The following is an 18360-nucleotide window of genomic DNA, read 5'->3' on the forward strand; positions in this document are numbered from 1 at the left end:
AGAACCTCCGCGGTTCCGCCTACCGGCCTGCACACGCGGAAAAGGTTTCTCCTGCAATCTCTGCCCACGCCCTCCCTCCGTAAGCACATCACAGAGGACTGAAAAGGCAACGCCAAAGTGCACAACGACATGTGTACCAGGGCCAAAGTCAGTGACAAGACAATGATTCATATCTGGTTTCTCTTGTCATTCTGGGAACCATCTGTCACAAGACGAGGCTCCTGGTTTGGTTTTTTTCTCTATTTCTCTCAAAAAAACGCCCCTACAGCCCCACAAACAATAAAAATTTGCCATCGTTCTAAGTTCCATTGTCCAAGCTGGCCACGCCACCTTGAACTTGAACGAACTGCACAACCCAGGTCCCTGGGAATTCAACCAGATAAATTATTCCACTATCAAAACCTCTACAACGCAGCTCAGCCAGGTGGAGCGGGGCGGGGAGAACCCATCGGAAGCCATCACTGTTTGGAAGGAAAGGGAGCTGCTCCAAAGGGATCTAACTCTAGCGCCTGCTGCTGCTGGCTTTGCACGCTCTGCACAACCAGTTCTGTGAAAGGTACCGCACCAAAATCGTCCGTTTTCAGCCCGTCCCCACCATGAAGCGCTCCGTGCAAGGAGCTCTGCCAAGGTCTTCCGGCCACCACCACCGCACCGTGATCCCCACGGCCGTCGCCAAACCCTTGATGCTGGGAATGCCGCATCAAGTCCGGTGGGTGGAAGGGTTTGGCTCCAAAAGGATCCAGCAGACCTTCGTCTGCCTGCAGTGGGTTGGGTCGGTCTTTGCTGTCGGCCAACGTGACACTGATGTTCTCTTTGGAGTCCGAGATGGTGAGGAACTCGTTGCTGCTCTGCGAGTCCCTGCGGCCTGCTTTCTTGTGCCGGCGGGCTCTCTCCGGCGTGCGGTAGCTGGGTTTCAAGGCTTTCTTCGTGGTGGTTGGGGTGCCGTGATGGCGCTTGCCGTTGTTCTTCGAGACCTCCTGTTTCATGCGCCTTTGGCGGGAAGACAGTTTCTGCAGGTTCCGCTGCTGCTTCACCTTCTGCTGCTGCTGACTCGCCGCAATCTCCTCGAAAGGAACCAGCCCAAACAGGTCCTCTTTACTCTCACCGCTCTTGGGCAGAAGGGACGGCTGAAACGGGGTGCAGCCAAAAATATCGAGGCTCCGTGGGGAGGGGGGGGAGAGCAGAGGCTCGGTTCCCACTAGCTGGCCATCTTGCCGAGATACCTTTTTGCTGAAGGGGGCTTTTGTGAAAACGTCAAAGTCATCCTGCTCTTGGTTCAGGCTGGGAAAAGCCACCTGAGGAGAAGTCCCCTTCTCCAACTTCTCCTTTGCCTGAGGCTGCAGAGTGAAAAAGGGCACCGCCCCAAACACATCAAATTCTTGGCCAGGGTTTGCCTCGAGGACGGTGCCTAGCACCTCTGACACGCACATATGTGTGGAGCTGCGTTCCTTGATTTCACCGCTGCCCACACCGTCTCTGCAGCTACCACTCAGGAGCCCTTCCGCAGTTTTTTGCTTGTTACGATCAGAATCGGAGTCAGAACTCTGCTTCTCTTCCTCCTCTTCTTCCACCTCTTCCTCAGAATCCATGAGGAGAGGTCGGTGGCCTAAGTTCTCCAGTTCCGTATCATTGTCATCATTGAAGTCTCCGTTCTCTCCCTGCAAGACTTCCTCATCCTCCTGTTCTTCTTCTTCCTCGCTGCTCTTGGGAGAAGGAGGATCAGACTCAAAATCACTCTCTGACTCATCCTCACCTTTTGTCTCTTGTCTCTCTGCAGCTTTCCTCCCAGGCCGCGGATCTCTAAAAGCATGGCTCAGTTTTCCAGCCTTGGTCGGGGTCCCTAAGTTACTTCTTTGATTGCTGGATGAGTTATCCGCTTGTTTTCCAGGGGAACCTGCAGGTTTGAAGAAAAATGCAAAACAAAACTTGAAACGAGCTCTTGAAGTCAGCACTTAGCCCACACACTCTCTAGCCACACATGTCAAAAGCTAACGTGAACGCATTTTCTCTACTTACTAAGGGAAATGAGCTAAAATCAGATTTAGTATTTCAAACACAACTCTAAATGGATTCAGTCAGATCTAGCTTTACTGCCCAAGCACAAGAGGTCTAAAAATACAATATCAGTATTTTTTGGATGAGGGGAGAGGAATCAATAAAGACAGGTGACCTCCAGAGCCAGCTTCTCCAACACATTCACACAGCTGCTCCTCTCCAGGGAAACAGGAGCCAGTGCACTTGAAAGAAAATGAGGGGCTTTTTTAAAGGAAACTATTTCTAAAAGTGCTTCTGTTCTGACAGTCTGCTCTGACAGATTTATTGCTCTAGTCATGAAAACAGTCAACATAGGCAAAATAACAGTATTTAGCAATTTCAGAGAGCTCCCTTCAGACCTCTGGTCCAACGGCACAGCAACCACACCCCTGAGCAGGCTCTCCTGGCCCACCAACCGGGCGGCCGTGCAGTTGCTGTGTGCCACAGAGCAAACGAACCACTTTACTCCAACCCCTTTGTGGAAATCTCCTAGATTCCAATGTGTGCAGAGGGTTGAAAAAGCTGGGGATGGACGCGTACCAGTTACTGCTCTGAAAAGAGTCTCCAGCCAGAACCCAGCTCCAGCCGCTCCTGTTCATGCTCTACACAAAGTAATGCCTCAGGTAGTTTCCTCTGTCATCAGGAAACAAGCATCCAACTCACAGGCCAACTCGGAGTTTTTTTTCTTTCCAGTTTAGATCAGAAGATGAAATTCAACAAATACAATTTCGTCCTTTTTTAAAGGGAACTAACAGCAGGTTGCTTCACCGGTGGCCATTTTGCTCTTCCACAATTTCACTTAGAATAGTAAAAAAAAAAAAAAAGAAGTGCAGCAATGTATTTTCTGTATGGATTTAAAAACAAGATGACCAGAATGACTAAAAACATCAGGTGATTAAGGCTTTGAGCTGTTTCTTCTTCGTTCCTGGTGTCAGATTGCTTCTTATCTACCGTAATTTTAAATTCTACATATTTGCTTTACCCACTAAATTAGAATCTGGATTATGTGGCTGCTTACTTTAGATTTCCCAAAGGTACAGCCTACCCACTGCACTATATAACCCCCATCTTCAAATCCTGCTGTTTCCAATATTTAGTGAAACACTGATGTAAACATAAGCACAATTAGATTTAAAAGGAGGAAAAGGAAGTATTTCTAGGTTATACTTGAACACCACTTGCACAAATGAAAACCCAAACCTTTTATGCATGTTGAATCCACATGAGCATAGGCTCCCAGGGAAGGATTATACCTTTGTTCCTGATCTCCAGACACAGAAAACAATTTATAAAATATTTCGGTCACCTGTGTTGGCACGACTCAGTTTTGCGGATCCAGGGCCGCACAAGAAAAGGAAGCCTAAGCCTGTGCATTTGGAAATGCCGCTTACATGCAGGAAAAAATGTTTTCTGAAACAGCTCCATTCTGAGGCCACTCATGCACAAGAAAAGGAAGTCTAAGCCTGTGCATTTGGAAATGCTGCTCACATGCAGGAAAAACACTTTCTGAAACAGCTCCATTCTGAGGCCACTCAAAAATTAAATAAACGTATTTATTTCACCAGCTGTAACATCATCACGGCACAAGCAATTAACTGCCTGTTAGCTCATCAGCTTCAAACCCCTCATTTCGCTACGATCGATTTCTGAACAGGTTTTCTGAATTTCTAGCTCCTGAGCCCTGCCGTTCCTCCTCACCCAACACCCCCTCGACAAGAGTTAGCAGTGATGTTTCTTCTGCGTTACAGCAGGAAATTTTTGGCCCTCTATTGTGTACAGATTCAACACTACTGAAAAAAACAATTAATTTCACGGTGATTAGCAACTGCCAAGCTGCAGGAACAGCTCAATATTACTCCACAATAATTAATTTCACAGTGATTAGCAACTCCCAAGCTGCAGGAACAGCTCAATATTACTCCAATCTCAGGGCCAGCACGGATAACCCTACGTGCACAACTTCACCAGGAAAGCACGGGGCACACGTCAGATGATGCCGTGGCCAACAACTGCTCCTGCTACGTAGCTGTGAAGAAAGCGCTTTTACTTCCTAACTATTACAAATTAGTGGCCTTACTGCTCCCATATTTGTGGTCTTGAGGCAAGAGCACCTATCTTGCTTTTTCCTTCAGTTTGCTTTAAGGTGTTACAAACAACCTGAGCCATCTTCTTGCAGCAGACACTGGATCCTGGTCTCAAATGCACTTTTCAGTCTAACCTAGCCCAAGTACACGGAGGAAACTGTCTCTCCTCACGCCTACTCATCTGCAGTGTCCTCGCTTTAGTCCCAGTAACACAAGAAGGCTGCACCAGACTGGTGGCCAAATCAAAGCCCAAAGAATAAAAAAGTGCTCTCCCTAGAGCTATCGGTTTTAAACCCACGACAGGAATATTTGGCTTTTCTAAACTACAACTGCCTCTCCTTCAGCGCTTAAGTTAGCAAACTGAACGAGACAAAGAGCACAACAAACAGAAACCGAACGCCACAAAAGGGAAAATATCCTGGTTAATGACCATTTAATGCTCTGGCCAAAGAGATTTCAAAAAATGAAGTGTTCTGTCACGTTGATTTCATGCAATCTTCTCAGCCTGGACTGCTGCAGGGACTGTTCAGACATGTATTTATCAACAAATGCTGCAAAAGGTCGAGTAACATCTGTTTGTAATGTACTGTGCAGATTACTACACTTCTAATCAGGTTTGCATCTTGTAGGAGACAATTGTCCTTCCCTCGAACGCAAGCCAGGTGGAACATCTTTAATCATATAAGAAGATCCCAATCTTCAAGGAAATTTTCTGTTCTGATGTTCTTTTTCGAGACATCCGATTACCAGAGGATGAATTCCCTCTAACAACTGCAGTAATTACATGCCTTCTGCTGGTTCGTCATTTTAGGGTATTGCAGGGGTGGCGAGAGAGTGGGGCAGAAGGGCTTTAAGCTTCCTTGGAATTGGGAACATACTGCCACCATCATTTCAGAACAATTTGCCACATGTCAGGCCCAAGGATTACCGGCATGCTGCAACTAAATCCGCGCTACATCTTTGACAACACTCAGAGCAGCAGCTGCTGAACATTGTAGTGGGGATTTACACTGCTTACTACCTTTATTTTCAAGAAGAACAGAAGCTGAAGAACAAAACACTTGTGCCTGGCATCTATTGCTCTGATATTTTTTCACAGAACTACTACACAGGCTGAAGCCTGTTATTACACAAAAAAAAAAACCAAAAAAACCCACAAAACCCAAAAAACACCCCCAAGTGAAAAACGATTGAGATGGCTCTAAGATTTTGTGGGGGTGGGAAATAATTAACAAAAATATATTAAATAAAATCACTAAAGTATGCTGAAGAGAAACGCACACCACTGGTACAGCCCACGCGTATCTTGTATTCTTGCGATTATTGAATAGGTTCGAAGTATTACCTAGGAAAGTTCAAGTCCAAAGGTTATCTTGATACAGGAAAAGATGCTGAACCTGCATTCAGCAATACCAGAAACTATAGCCAAGGAAAGGTCATGGAGAAACATACCAGTATTTCTGCTTGCTCAAAGTACTGCTTATCAACTCATTTAATTCTCAAGTTAGCTCAATCTGAAATGCTGTGTTAACAGCCATATCAAACTGCAGGTCTGGGCATCTTTTAACTAACAATTAATTCCAGCAAATCAATTGCCGATGTAACATCAGCTGACGGCATGAGGTGTTTTAGCATTGTAGAGGTAGCTGGGTGAAGTGGTTTTTTTTCTCCTGTTCCCACTTTTGTAACGTCTTGCTAAATTGCAGCGAGTTGTGCTTCACTTAAAGCTCTCGACTGCCCGGCCGCCCAAGGGCTCCAAAGTCGTGGTACAGAAACTTGCAGTGGTTCGAAACCTTGGCCAAAGCAGTACACAAAAAAGTAACCCAAGCGCGGTCGTCACCCACACGTCCTCGTGCCAGAAGCACGCCCTTGGCTGCTGCAGCACGGGGAATGCTAACACGCAGCCAGTGCAGTAGACTCCTTCCAGGATGATGCCATGTCGGAGCCCCCAGCCCGTTTCCAATAAGTGCTTTGTACAGAAGACGGGTTTACAAACCTTCAGTGGAGTAATAAATAGACAATCCGGACTAGAGCCTCATCCCTGGAAGACAACTCAGGAGACAGCTCACCGAGACTGACCACAGGAGCACATCACCTAACAGACAGCTTCAGGTCAGCTCTCGCAGAGAAATTCCAGTCAGGGTTTCCCAGCATCTTCGCTTCTCGCAGCGTCCATCCGCGGCATTTTGAGACTTACTTGCAATCTCTTATTATTTCTCTGAACTCCAGTATTAAGCTGAGGGAAGCAAAAGGCAATCTAGCCCAGTTTAATCCCAGTAAGAATTAGTGTAAACAAACAGAGGATCGCAAAAGGCCGCCCACTATAACTGAATAGCAAACTGTGCTGTATTTGTGACATGTCCTTTGTATAATTTGATGACAGCAGAACACGCATGTCTCCTCAACGTCTCTGAAACACTCAACTTAATGTTAACCAAGGACATTACAACACAAGCTTGTTAACGCACACTCGAATCAACAGCTTCTGTTCCCAAGTGCTGACTGCAGGAGCCGATTTTTCCACTGCCACCAACCAGTGTTTCAGGCATTCAAGAACCAGAACCAGTTTTCAACCTGTTAGGTGCCTGTCCTAAATGCCCCATGACTGGCTATTCAACTGTGCCTTCACTTCTCTTTTCTGTACAGAGTTTGCAATGTTAGCTTTGTTTCTATTAGACTGAGCATTGGAATTCTTTCTCAAGCTCATTTTCTTCTCCAGCTGGTTCTAAGAAATCTTTTCCACAAACATTTAGGCACAGAAGTTTACACGCAGTGCATCTGAAAACACTTTATTAATATGATATACACCAAGTGTGAGTAACACGAAGTGCTTCTAAGCTTTTTTCCTATCAACTCTCAAAAGAGCAGTCCAGTAATACGTTAGTTCATTCCACACCGATGGCTGCCCTGCACACAGCACGTCAAGCGCCATACGTGCTGTCGCTGGTTTTCCGTTCCTGTCTGAGAAGAACAAGCACAGAAGCTCTGACAGATGAGCAGCCTTCATCCTCTGGTTTCAGGTTCTCCTTCCCGCCGACCCTTGCAGCAGCACTCTCAGCTCCCCAGGGACGACCCCAAGGGCTCTCCACTCTCAGCAACGCTTGGTCCTTCCCAGCGACGATAAAAGGTTTCCAAGGCCAACCTCAGCATTTCCCTTGCCTCGGTGTCATCTTCCCAGACACATGTGAACATACCTGAGAGCATGTATTTTGCCAGACTTCCCAGCACTTTACGTGAGGTTGTTGACTCAAGAGATGACACATGATCTTCAGGTTCTTGCTGCTATCTCAACTCACATGACACAAGTTAGCTAAGTGTTGAGTCAAGTGTTGCTCTCCAGAGCAAACCCTGAAGCCTCCAAAACGAAGAAATAACTCTGGGTGACTCTGCTCAGCTACAGGTCATGTACAGCAACATTCATGAACCTGAGACCTACATCACCTGGAAATTTAAAATGAAACACAGCAAGAGCACAGTTCCAGTACAAAGACAGTTAATAGATTAGAACACACCTTCGACAGGAAACCGCTCCATAAGAATGTAAAATTTCCTTTTGTTTATTTATTTAAAATAGTCTGTATTGATAACACCAATATTTCATCTCATCATAATTCAAGAAATCTGAATTCAGTAGTCAGAAACTGAGGTGCAGAGTGACAGCACCGCCCTTTGATGCCCTGTGTAAGGTACACATGTGGTTTACTTCTTACATTCGTTACAAACACAAGGAACAAATCAGAATGAATGTCCTAAACAGAAATCAGTACAAGAGGAAATCAAAGCATTACAGACATTTGTCAAGGTGGTCCTAGAAAGCTCTCAACCGGATAGAAAGCATCTAAGTAAACACCCTTCTCCTTTTCTCTGCTGTCTTAAAACATCCCATTTCAAGATACTTCTGTGAGCAATTCCATAGAGAAAACAAACGATCTTTTAAGAAAACATACATTCAGATTGAAAGATTTGTTTGCTACATGTAATGCACTGTTAACGCAGAAGGCACAGTACCTCTCTGGAAATCGTGCCAGTAAAAAACTTGTTTAGATTCTAGTTATGAGTCAATAGGATAAAATAAGGCTGTTCAATAAAATACCGATTTTCATAAGGAAAGAGGTAACAGTTCACAATCAACTCAACATTGCTCAAGCAGTCTGGTTCTTTAGCCATGACTGGATTTGATTTCATTAAGGCACCTCCCCTTGTTTTTCACTATGTCAGGAAGTAAAGCTGGAATTCAAAGCACCAACGTTAAACATAGGACACAATACAGCAAGGCCACTTATTACAAGCTAAGCCATACGATAACCATCTGAGAAACAGCGAGGGGCAAGTACTTTTTTAGGATCTACGGTGAGGAAAATAAAACGATCCCTAGACACATTGGTATGAATACTCAAGATAGGATAGCACCGACCCGGCAGTTACCCTCTCAGGTGAAGTCTAACAACTACTGTTCTCTCGGCACGTGAATTTAAGGCTCACCTACAAATCAAAGCAAGCTCTTGAATGAAGAGTTTAGGGTAAATCCTCCCAAGCCTAGAGACTGTACCTATAGAGCAAACAGTTCTACACTGAAGAATTGCCTTGCAAGTGCCTTGACTACCGACTCTTAAAAGGAGGTCAACCTGGCCTTTCTGAGGGAGCACGAAGTAAAAAGAGAAGCTAAGAACACAGTAACATACCTAGCAGAATTAACCGAAGTCTTCCTAACAACTACCAGGAGCAGATACGGATGCTGAGGCACGTTTACCAACGGCATGCAGGACACAGCAGCGTTACCCCAGTCTCTCCTCACCCCATACAGCTCAAGGGCACTGGGGACCAGTAAGCAGCCCCAGCGGGCGATGTTCAGGAATGCAAGAGCAAAGTCAAAGGAAGCATAAACGCTACCTGAGGGTGACCCGAAGTGCTTTATTTTCAGGCAGTTTATCTGAGCTTTTCAACTTCTATAAAAGTAGCTTTCAAAAGTCATATTAAGGCACTTTTATCACACAAACACTCTCAACAAAGCTTAGGTAGCTGCCTAAGAAGAATCATAAGTTAGCAAAGCTCTTCTTACTGTCATGTAGCCTTTCCATTGCCACAGGTACCAAAACACATATATTTAAGTGCTGATCAAGTAAACACCGAAACTGGCCGTTAAGCTGCAGGATGATGCAGTTTCACATTCAATGTTCACATAAAACGGTATTTTTACTTCTGACCAAGCTAAGAACAGTAAAAACTGAACTGAATCACAACAATGAATACTACCTCGCCCCTCCAGAGGTACAGATAACACAGGACATTTGTCTGGTTTTACTCCATTTGCACCAAAACTATGCATCCAGTGCACAAGTTGACAGTCTTAACTCTGCAGAAGAACCCAACTGAGGCAAGAGCGTGAGCTGAAGCAGAGCACACAGCAGTAGCAAAATTTGGTGTCATGAAATAATTTGGTTTTAGCAAAAGCAGTTCTGGTTGTACACACATGTATTGGCACTGCAAGGATTGTGTAAGTCCATATGCTGTACCATGAATTAGATGCATAAGTATTTTGTAATTGGAGGTAATGAATATAATAAAACACCCCATCTCTTCAACCCATCTACTGTCATGAGGCAGCAAACACCTTTATCATTCTTTGGTCATTTAACCAGATGCATACTTGAACAGATACATAAATATATATATGTACACAGGTATACATATATATATACACACACATGAGGTAGTGATGCTAGTGATGTAACTTGCCTGGGTGAGAAATGAAAGGAACAGAACCAAAGGGATCTTCAGGAGGATTTTTCTGTGGGGCACAATGTGGCTCCACATTCTTATCTGAAGATGCTCTCCTTTCCATCAGCCTGTCTGTAAAAAACAAAATGAAACAGAAAAAAAAATAAAATAAAATAAAAATGGCAGGTCTTGTGCCTATGCAAAGATATCTAATGTACGGGGCGAGAGAAGAATATCCTCTCCATTAGAGATAGCCTCTATCTTGAATAGGACAGGAGACTGATCCATTGGGTTTTTTATTCTTAGAAAGACATATAACAGGTTTTGTAACAGACTCAAAAAACTCATAGCACTAACAACAGTAAAAGAAAACTGCAAGCGGGAGGGAGTTGTTCCAGTAGAGACAACCCTGACTTAAAATACAGACCCACCTAGGGGCTCCCAGTGCAGGAGACAAAGTGGTTGCTCTCACGTCAACATATCTACACTGAAATAGGCGGAGACCAATCACCCTGACCAGAAGGACTCTGCACTGACACAGCCCCACAGCAGAGAACACCTGCCGAGGTGCACAGAAGACTGGTGGTTCAGCTTTGAGCTTGGAAGACAAACAACTGCTCAGCATCGCACCCAGCAGCAGTACTACTACTGATTCTGACAGGCACATCTGCCTCCGGTGGGAATGGTCTGGGGTTTGGGTTTTCAGGCCAAGGGGGTTGGATTCAGGTTAGTTGGTTGGCTGGGATTTTTTGGCAGGGAGGAATATTGCTTTATTCTTTAATTTGTTTGCAGTTTGCGTTTGGTTTGGGGTTTTTTTTAGTTTTAACTTAAACACATACGACCTTGGACTTGCATCTTCGCAAACACAGACTGAGGGATGCTCTTATTCTGTGTCTCACCTCCAGAGCAAAACCACTGACTGCCACACAGTTTGCAGGCAATCAAACTCTAGAGTAACTTGGAAGGGCGCAACAACTTGAACTACCCTCTGGAGAGCCCCTGCAGACGCTGACATGCAAGACTGATCAAGTTCAAGCCCCCAGATGATGACTGATCTCCCAGCTTGAGCTGTAGGGCTAGGGATAGCAGAAAAAAAAAATGGACTGAAAGGCTAAGCACACAAGAAAAATTAGATCAAGTGACTAAATACAAGGTCGCAACCCCTCCACTGCACCTATGCATACATATACCGGTATACGTTTCTCTGGAAAATAAAGTTTAAAATTTGTCAGTTCATCAAAGCTAAGGGAACTGGAAAATAACAAGCCATTCTTGTAGGTTTCCAAGGTACAAGTGTCATGTGGCTACCTCTTAACATGATCAGTTTGAGAGAAAGGAGACAGCAGCAGTTTCTCCAGCTTCACACAAGCAGAAGTAGATTCGGTGGGACTGTCAGTATTAGACATTAGTGCTTCAGACGCCACTTCCTTATAATAAAGATCCAAGTTTTTTCCCCCCCGCAGTGAATCACCAGCCCAGGCTGTTGCCAGAGACACCATCACATACCACAGTAAACCCTTCCACAGAGAAATGCAGATATTTAAAACCACAAACAAGGAATCCAGCTCTTCCCGTGCAAGTGGCAGGCCCACGACTGCACGGAAGACAGTGCTCTTGGGAGTGCGCGAAATTCCAGAAGCACTCGTGCACAAGAAAAGCACGCTCAGAAGTACGGACGGTCTAGGGAGTTCCTTCATACTGTACATACTGCAGAGGAGAAGGGCAGAGAGCTTGGTAGGATTGGCACCCACCAGCATCTCTGCTGAAGCACCGAGGTGGTTCTGGCCTAACTAGAATGTTTGTGCAATTCGGTGTGAAGGTGGAGCTGGTTTTTTTCCCCCAGTGAGAAACCTGACTCGTTTTCTTGGCTCCCAATTCAGCACCAATTATGAAGTCATTACAGGAACTCTTTCCAAGAAATCTGTTTCTTCACGACATTGCCAGAATCTCAGCATCACGTGTGCTTCTGGACCATCACTAACACCGATACAATGACAACCAAGAACCAGCAGTGTCCACCAAAATCAAGAACTCCACTCCGTAACTCCATTCCCAAGTGCTCCACAAAGGTGCTCAGTTCAGAGCCTTCCGTACCATCGCACGTTACGTTCTGCCACAACTGTCATCTTGCTCCTAAAATCTTCCACGCAGGGTAAGCAACGTATTCCGTCTTATGAGTTAGCTTCTTTTCTCAAGAGAAAACGATTCATCATCACAGCAACACCCATCACTACAAGCACCGTGATATTAGGCTGCTAAATGCATGAAATACAACAGTAATGCTAGCCTGACAAATTATGATGACATCTTGATCCTATAACAAAGACTGTGTATATTTAATAACCCATGTATCACTGTCACAAACTTAACAGCTTAAAATATTTTTCAATTTGTCAAATACATTTGTAATTTCTACGTAAAGCATCAGCTCAACAATACAAGCCAGGCTTTTGGAAGTGGAAAGCAAGTTGCAATGCTTTGAGTCCTGCTCAGCACCACATAACATTGCAAAGAGACAAGTTTCAGTAACACTGTACAGCGTTATAAAGCACAGGAGAGCAACTGGGTTCACTAAGAAAAAATACAATTCATCAAATCGGCATCTTCAATTCTCCTTCCTCTCTAGGACAAAACAATTCACAATAAACTCCAAAGTTGAAGGAAATTAAATTACTTTTAAGTAGACAACAGCTTTCTCTCTGAAGAGGTAACCTCCATCAGAAGTGAATTACGCCTTCATCCTTAAGAGATATCTGAGGAAATTCCAGGAAGCATCGTGAAGTTAATGGCTATTTTATAGGCATAAGCCTTAACTGTATAATAACTAACATAAGTTCTCTTTATTCCACCTAAGTCTGAGAAAATACCAGCAGACAAAATTTAGAATAAAAAATTATGCTTGGACTGCAGTAAAGGCATTATCACTACAAGACACGCTCACACCATCTTTGGCACAGTCACCTTTCATATCAGAAAACAACGTCAAAAGGTCTTTGAGGCCATTGGTATATGTACCAACGTCTACAGACAAGCACACACACACTGAGATAAAAACTAGCAGGGCCGCTCACAGAACTGAAGCCCAAAGGCCGGAGAGCAAAGCCATAACCCCTCTCACCTTCGGTATAAACCAGGCTGCCATCTAGTGTGCTGCTGGGCAAATGGAATTTAATTTTTTTACCTTCTCTGTACTTAAGTGACCAAAAAAACCCAATGCTGGTTATTACTGAGCAAAGCCAAAAAGCAAAGCCAAAGACATTTCCTTTTCCCTGTCACAGCCGGCTCTTCTGTGCACTCAATGATGTTCAAGAGGAGAGCCAAAATGACACAAAGACATGGCACTCCGGGACACAGTTTGGTGGGGGACTACGTAGTGCTGGTTGGACTCGATCTTAAGGCTCTTCTCCAACCTTAACAACTGTAGGATTTTCTATTACTCCAACTTCCTATAACCAGCCTATGGAGGTACTGTAGGCACATACATTGTACGGTGTTTTCCACCTCAAGTCAAGCCACTTGAAACACTTTCTGTACTTAGCTGTGTTCAAAACATGTGGCTTAGCCAAATGATTGTCAAAAAATTACCATAACTACAGTCAGAAGCCCAACAAACAGTTAAAAAGTGTGCAAATAGGTTATGTTGTGCTGAGCTTTAGGTTCAAGCTAACCTTCTCCCGACTCAAGAGCCTGGTCTGTTCAAACTCCTAAGGCTTCAACTGCAAGCAGCGTGCCCAATAATCCTCAATTCTACTACCAAGTTATTTCAAATTCTTATCTTGTATGCAGAAAAAATGCTTATTTTGCAGCTGGTATGTGATCCATTTTTGCCAGATCTGAGTAAGCCATTTTACTTGAACATGTGCACAGGCTACATTCGCATCTCAAAAATACAAATCTTCTGATCAATACAAGGTACGAGTGAAACCAGACAACTAGTGTCATCAAAAAAAAAACATAACCACAACCCAAACCGAAACTAAAAAACCCCACATGCACTTTCCTTCAGCTTTAAGGACACAAAATCAAGATGACTCAATTGAAGCCATAGTTGTGGGTTTTTCCCCCCCAATTACTTGAAAACTTACTCAACTCCATTTTTAACTGCAAGGAACTTGCTGACAGTCAGCCAAGTACACACAATCTGGTTTTTGACACTGTCACATCTTACAAGTCTCACTAATAAATCTGATCTTGACAAAACTAGTTTGGGGAAGAGCACCTAATAAGCACGTGTGAAGCAATTAAGAAAAGGAAGTAATTCCAAGTAAAAACCAGTGAGATAACTGACTTGAGGATGAAAAAGTTTATTCAACTATTACCATATCAGAACAATAAAGCAGCCCTTACATGTAGCCACTCATCAAAAATAGCATTACATTAACATAATGTAATAGATCAATTTTCTTTCAGGCATTTTCAAAGGACTTATCAGACCCACAAAATCTTCTGCTCTGGTGTGCAGGAAAAAAAGCTGGAAAGAAAGCAAGCAAGCAGCCGAGCTCCTCTTCCTATGTGACAACATACCTCTGATGCTCAGAGCTTCTTGGCCATCAAGGTGACACAAGCAGTACTGAAGAGTTAAGATATGACCATTTCTGCAGCATTTGAACCAGCAACTACCAGTGCTAAACAGCGCACAGATTTTTCAAAAAGGGAACGAAAAGAAGGAAGACAGGCCCAACTCTGTCCCTTGAATGCTCAGAAAGAATTTTCTGTACACAGACCGCACGGCCCTTCCACAAGACAGGTGATGGAACTGCTGAGCAACTACAGAGCCCTTATTTACTGTGAAGCAAAATAAGCCTTCAAGCGTCCCTTACTTGATCTCAGCAGGTCAAACTCTCTGTCCAGTAGCTCCTCCTCTGTCAACTTGGAAAAATTATCCTCTCCAAACGGGTTCCAGCCTGACATATCAGGCGGGTTATTGATGCTCTGCTTCGGGTAGCCCTCAATTGCTTCGGCATCAGGAATACCTGACCTGTGAAGTCGGTTCATGGAAGCAGAGAGAAACATTACTGGATTGTTTAATGGGGTCAAAGTTTACAGCACACTTCACGATGCCAAAATACTATACACAAGTAACACACGTGCATCAACAGCTTATCCCCAAAGCACATGAAAGCTAGCATAAGAGAAGATGAGTAACTTGAAATACGTGCTTTGATGACCGTTTCTGTGTGCATTCCTTGGGCTTTTATTTTTCAATTTATTAATTGTAGCCCAAGTATATAATATCCTGCATGAAGGTGACACGCGTGGGCAAAAAAACTGCATTTCACCTGTGGTCATTTCTACGTTGTCCTGGAAGACTGCCTTACCTTCCTCAAGAAAAGCCTACTGAGTCCATAAACACGAAAAAGTGGAAGACAGGTTCTTTAATAAGTTGCAGCAGGCTCATCTGTTAACAAGTTAAACTTTCCACCCTCCTCCCAAAACATGCTTTACCAGTCAAGAGCAACTATCCAACTGCTTTAAGTCATACCATAGTATGGGAGCAAATAATTTCCGAGGAAAGGATTAAGCAGTGCTCACCACAACTAGGAAGGGAAGCACACCTCTGTCAGAAAACTTGCCTGCTTGCAGGGTAGGGAGAGTCCGCCACTGTTCCAGCATGCACTGGAAGGGACCCGGGGTAGGAGATTAAGGCTGGCGAGAAGTCTTGTGGAGAAGCGATATATTCCGGAGACTGTGCCTGTCGCGACCGCTGCTGCTGTTGAGCAAGCATCTGCTGCTGCAGGAGAACCTGGTGATATTGCTGCACCTAAGGATGGCAATGAACACATTACGAAAACTCACGAGGCCTGGCGTGAATCTCTTCTGCAAAGTACCAACACCGGCCTCACAGCCAAACGCACTAACAACCACCGAGCTCCAGCTCGGTAGCTTCAGCAGATTCAAGAAGCCAGACCTGCCAGTTACACAGGCAGAAATAATTGCCCTAGCAGGTCAGTAAAACCCTTTTATCTCTTCCAACATATCACCACTTGGCTTTTGGCAATTAGTGCAACCTCAGTATCTGCTGTAACAAGTGAGTTCTCATCATTTCCTACTCTTAAACATTAATAATCATAATTTCAGGATTTTTAAAATCCTGAGATTTTGAAAAACAAATTATGCCACTTATTTTCTTGCTTTGTAAGTAGAAATTGGATGCCATCATGTCTTCTGTCACTTTGTAGCATAACACACATTCTTGGCTGCCTTCACTACTAGCACCAAGTAAGTACTACCCTCAAGCACCAAGTAAGTTTCAAATTAGTAAATAACTACTTCATCAAGTTTAAGGTACATCCCATCCACTTAATACGTAAGTGCTGCAATGAAGTTTGGGTTAACTTCCCCCCTCCCCAACTCAACATCATTTTACACACTGAACTTGACATTGCTTACCACGTCCATAGCTTAATGCAACTACTCACAAACTTCTCTTACTGCATCTTCACAACAGAGCTACAAACGCGGCACTAGTGTAAGATTGTGCCACGTACGTTCCATTCCCGACATACCATAGCAGGATACTGCGATTGGGAGGGTTGCTGCTGGTACACAGACTGCATCAACAGCTGCTGCTGGACCATCTGCTGGTGCATTGCTTGTTGATACTGCAATTGAGAAGAGGAAAAAAGCTTTGAGACAATCACTATCTCCCCCCGCTTAGGAATATCCAGAAATTTACAATAAGCATTAATTAATTTATTACTTCTGTGGTTCAACAGCATTTTTTATTTAAGACGTCACACAACCCAGAATCAGCTTGCAATTTAGTCACTTCACGACTCTTGGTGTAGAAGTGGGGGTTTTTTTCTCCCATTAATACTAGTCTGGACCACTCATTCCTTGCCTTTTCTTAGGCAAGCCAATTAACATCCCAACTTCCACAATTTCCACCAGTGTTGAGTCCCTTTGGAAAGCAATTCAGCTGCACTTGGAAGAATTAACATGTCTCAACAGCAGAAAAGAGCACAGCGCCACCACCTAGATAACTCCTAACATATCTCAAGTCTGCACACACACAAAAACTGTATTTGGGCCACACAGCGGTTATTCAAGACAAGCTGGGATTCAGGGTCAAACTGCAAACCCAAGAGAGCACAAAGAAAGCACCTTTCCAGGATAAGCATTACAGTGCCGACAAAGAGAAAAACCAAAGGTAAAAAGAAAGGGCAGGAGCCACGGCCCCTTTCTCTCTCCTAACAGGACAAAAACAGGCCATAACAACAGAGATACTGAACTAGCACACGACTGCAAATGTTACCAGCGAGCTTAACGTGTCTTGTAGAAACTTAACAGATTTGACTCGTACCTGCTGAAGGTAAGCATCCTGAATGCTGGGCTGCTGCTGGTGTAACTGGTGCAGCTGCTGCAGCCTCCAGTCGCCTTGCTGCAGCTGCTGGAGAACCCTGTTCTGCGGCGGGGGGTGCTGGTTCGTCCCTTGGGACTGCAACATCTCCTGTCCGGTTCCTGGGCGTGTGGCTCCTGTGACATTGACACAACGCTAGTGACACACTGACCTCTAAAGTTTAGCTGGAGACCCTCTTCAGTTAACCCTTCAAGAGGAAAGAGTTGATAAACTTCCCTTCCCAGTCTAACAGCTGCCACAGCTGGCAGATACTAAGTTCATTTCTCGACAAATCCTGCCCATCCTGCCAATGACCATTTCGACTGGCAAGATAGAAGCTTCCTTGGGTCTCACATCACAGGAAGCTGGACTCAGCACTTGGGGTTTTACTAAGTCTTCAGCTGTACCTTGTAGTATCTCAAGCCCTAACCCTCAAAGCACACTGTTAAGTACACCTACAATGCACAGAACGTTTTTTCCTAAAGGAACCACTGGCTTAGTTGTCCAACTCCCTTACGCATAACACCACGTTAATTGGGCCACTCAATTGGCTTTGCAGCCTTTTAACTAAGACATTACAAGCATACATCAATCTCTCTTGTGTACTGTATTTATATTCTGAAGTGCCCAGAGTGATCTGTTCTTTGTCATTACAGGAAAAGCCATCCAAGTTGGATGTCATTTGGATCCCGGCTAGCAGAAGCTGTTCATGCCTAGGACACAAGCACTGTCAGTGGCCTTTTGATTGGAGGCTTGCCCCAAACTGTCCCTGAAGCTACTCTTCGTGTACTGTAACAGACACCTAACACCACCAAGTACCACCGGGAAACTATTTGAGATAAATACTCCCATAAATAGTGTTTGCTTGTATCAGAACCGTAACCGGTTTTGCATGAGATACAGAAAAACTCCAAGGATGTACTGAAAACCCCTTTTACTTGATCGAGTCTCTCTCAACTCCTGCTCTGTTGCCCCTCTATTGCACCCACAGTGCAATGTGAAATATGTCGGTCAATCCTCAGAGAAGTGAAGTGTTTTCATAGAATCGTAGAAATAATCAGGTTGGAAAAGACCCTTGGGATCATCAAGTCCAACCTATAACGCTACTCTGCAGAGTCCACTCCTAAACCATACCCCCCAACACTACCTCTAAACGACCTTTAAACATTTCCAGGGAAGGTGACT

General features: G+C 44.3%; 1 protein-coding gene across 1 annotated transcript in view; it reads right to left on the reverse strand.

The window, feature by feature from the left end:
• Positions 1-458: 458 nt before the first annotated feature.
• The window catches only part of BMP2K (BMP2 inducible kinase), a 29050-nt gene continuing 11148 nt past the window's right edge, over positions 459-18360 (reverse strand). The window contains exons 10-15 of the mRNA XM_009878541.1: positions 17140-17312; positions 16343-16438; positions 15410-15597; positions 14657-14814; positions 9855-9968; positions 459-1894 (exon numbers count right to left, since the gene is read on the reverse strand). Of these exons, the coding sequence (XP_009876843.1) occupies positions 459-1894; positions 9855-9968; positions 14657-14814; positions 15410-15597; positions 16343-16438; positions 17140-17312 (2165 nt within the window). The remainder of the gene's footprint in view (positions 1895-9854; positions 9969-14656; positions 14815-15409; positions 15598-16342; positions 16439-17139; positions 17313-18360) is intronic.

This window comes from Apaloderma vittatum, unplaced genomic scaffold (genome assembly GCF_000703405.1).
Source record: "Apaloderma vittatum isolate BGI_N311 unplaced genomic scaffold, ASM70340v1 scaffold16591, whole genome shotgun sequence".
NCBI lineage: Eukaryota > Metazoa > Chordata > Aves > Trogoniformes > Trogonidae > Apaloderma > Apaloderma vittatum.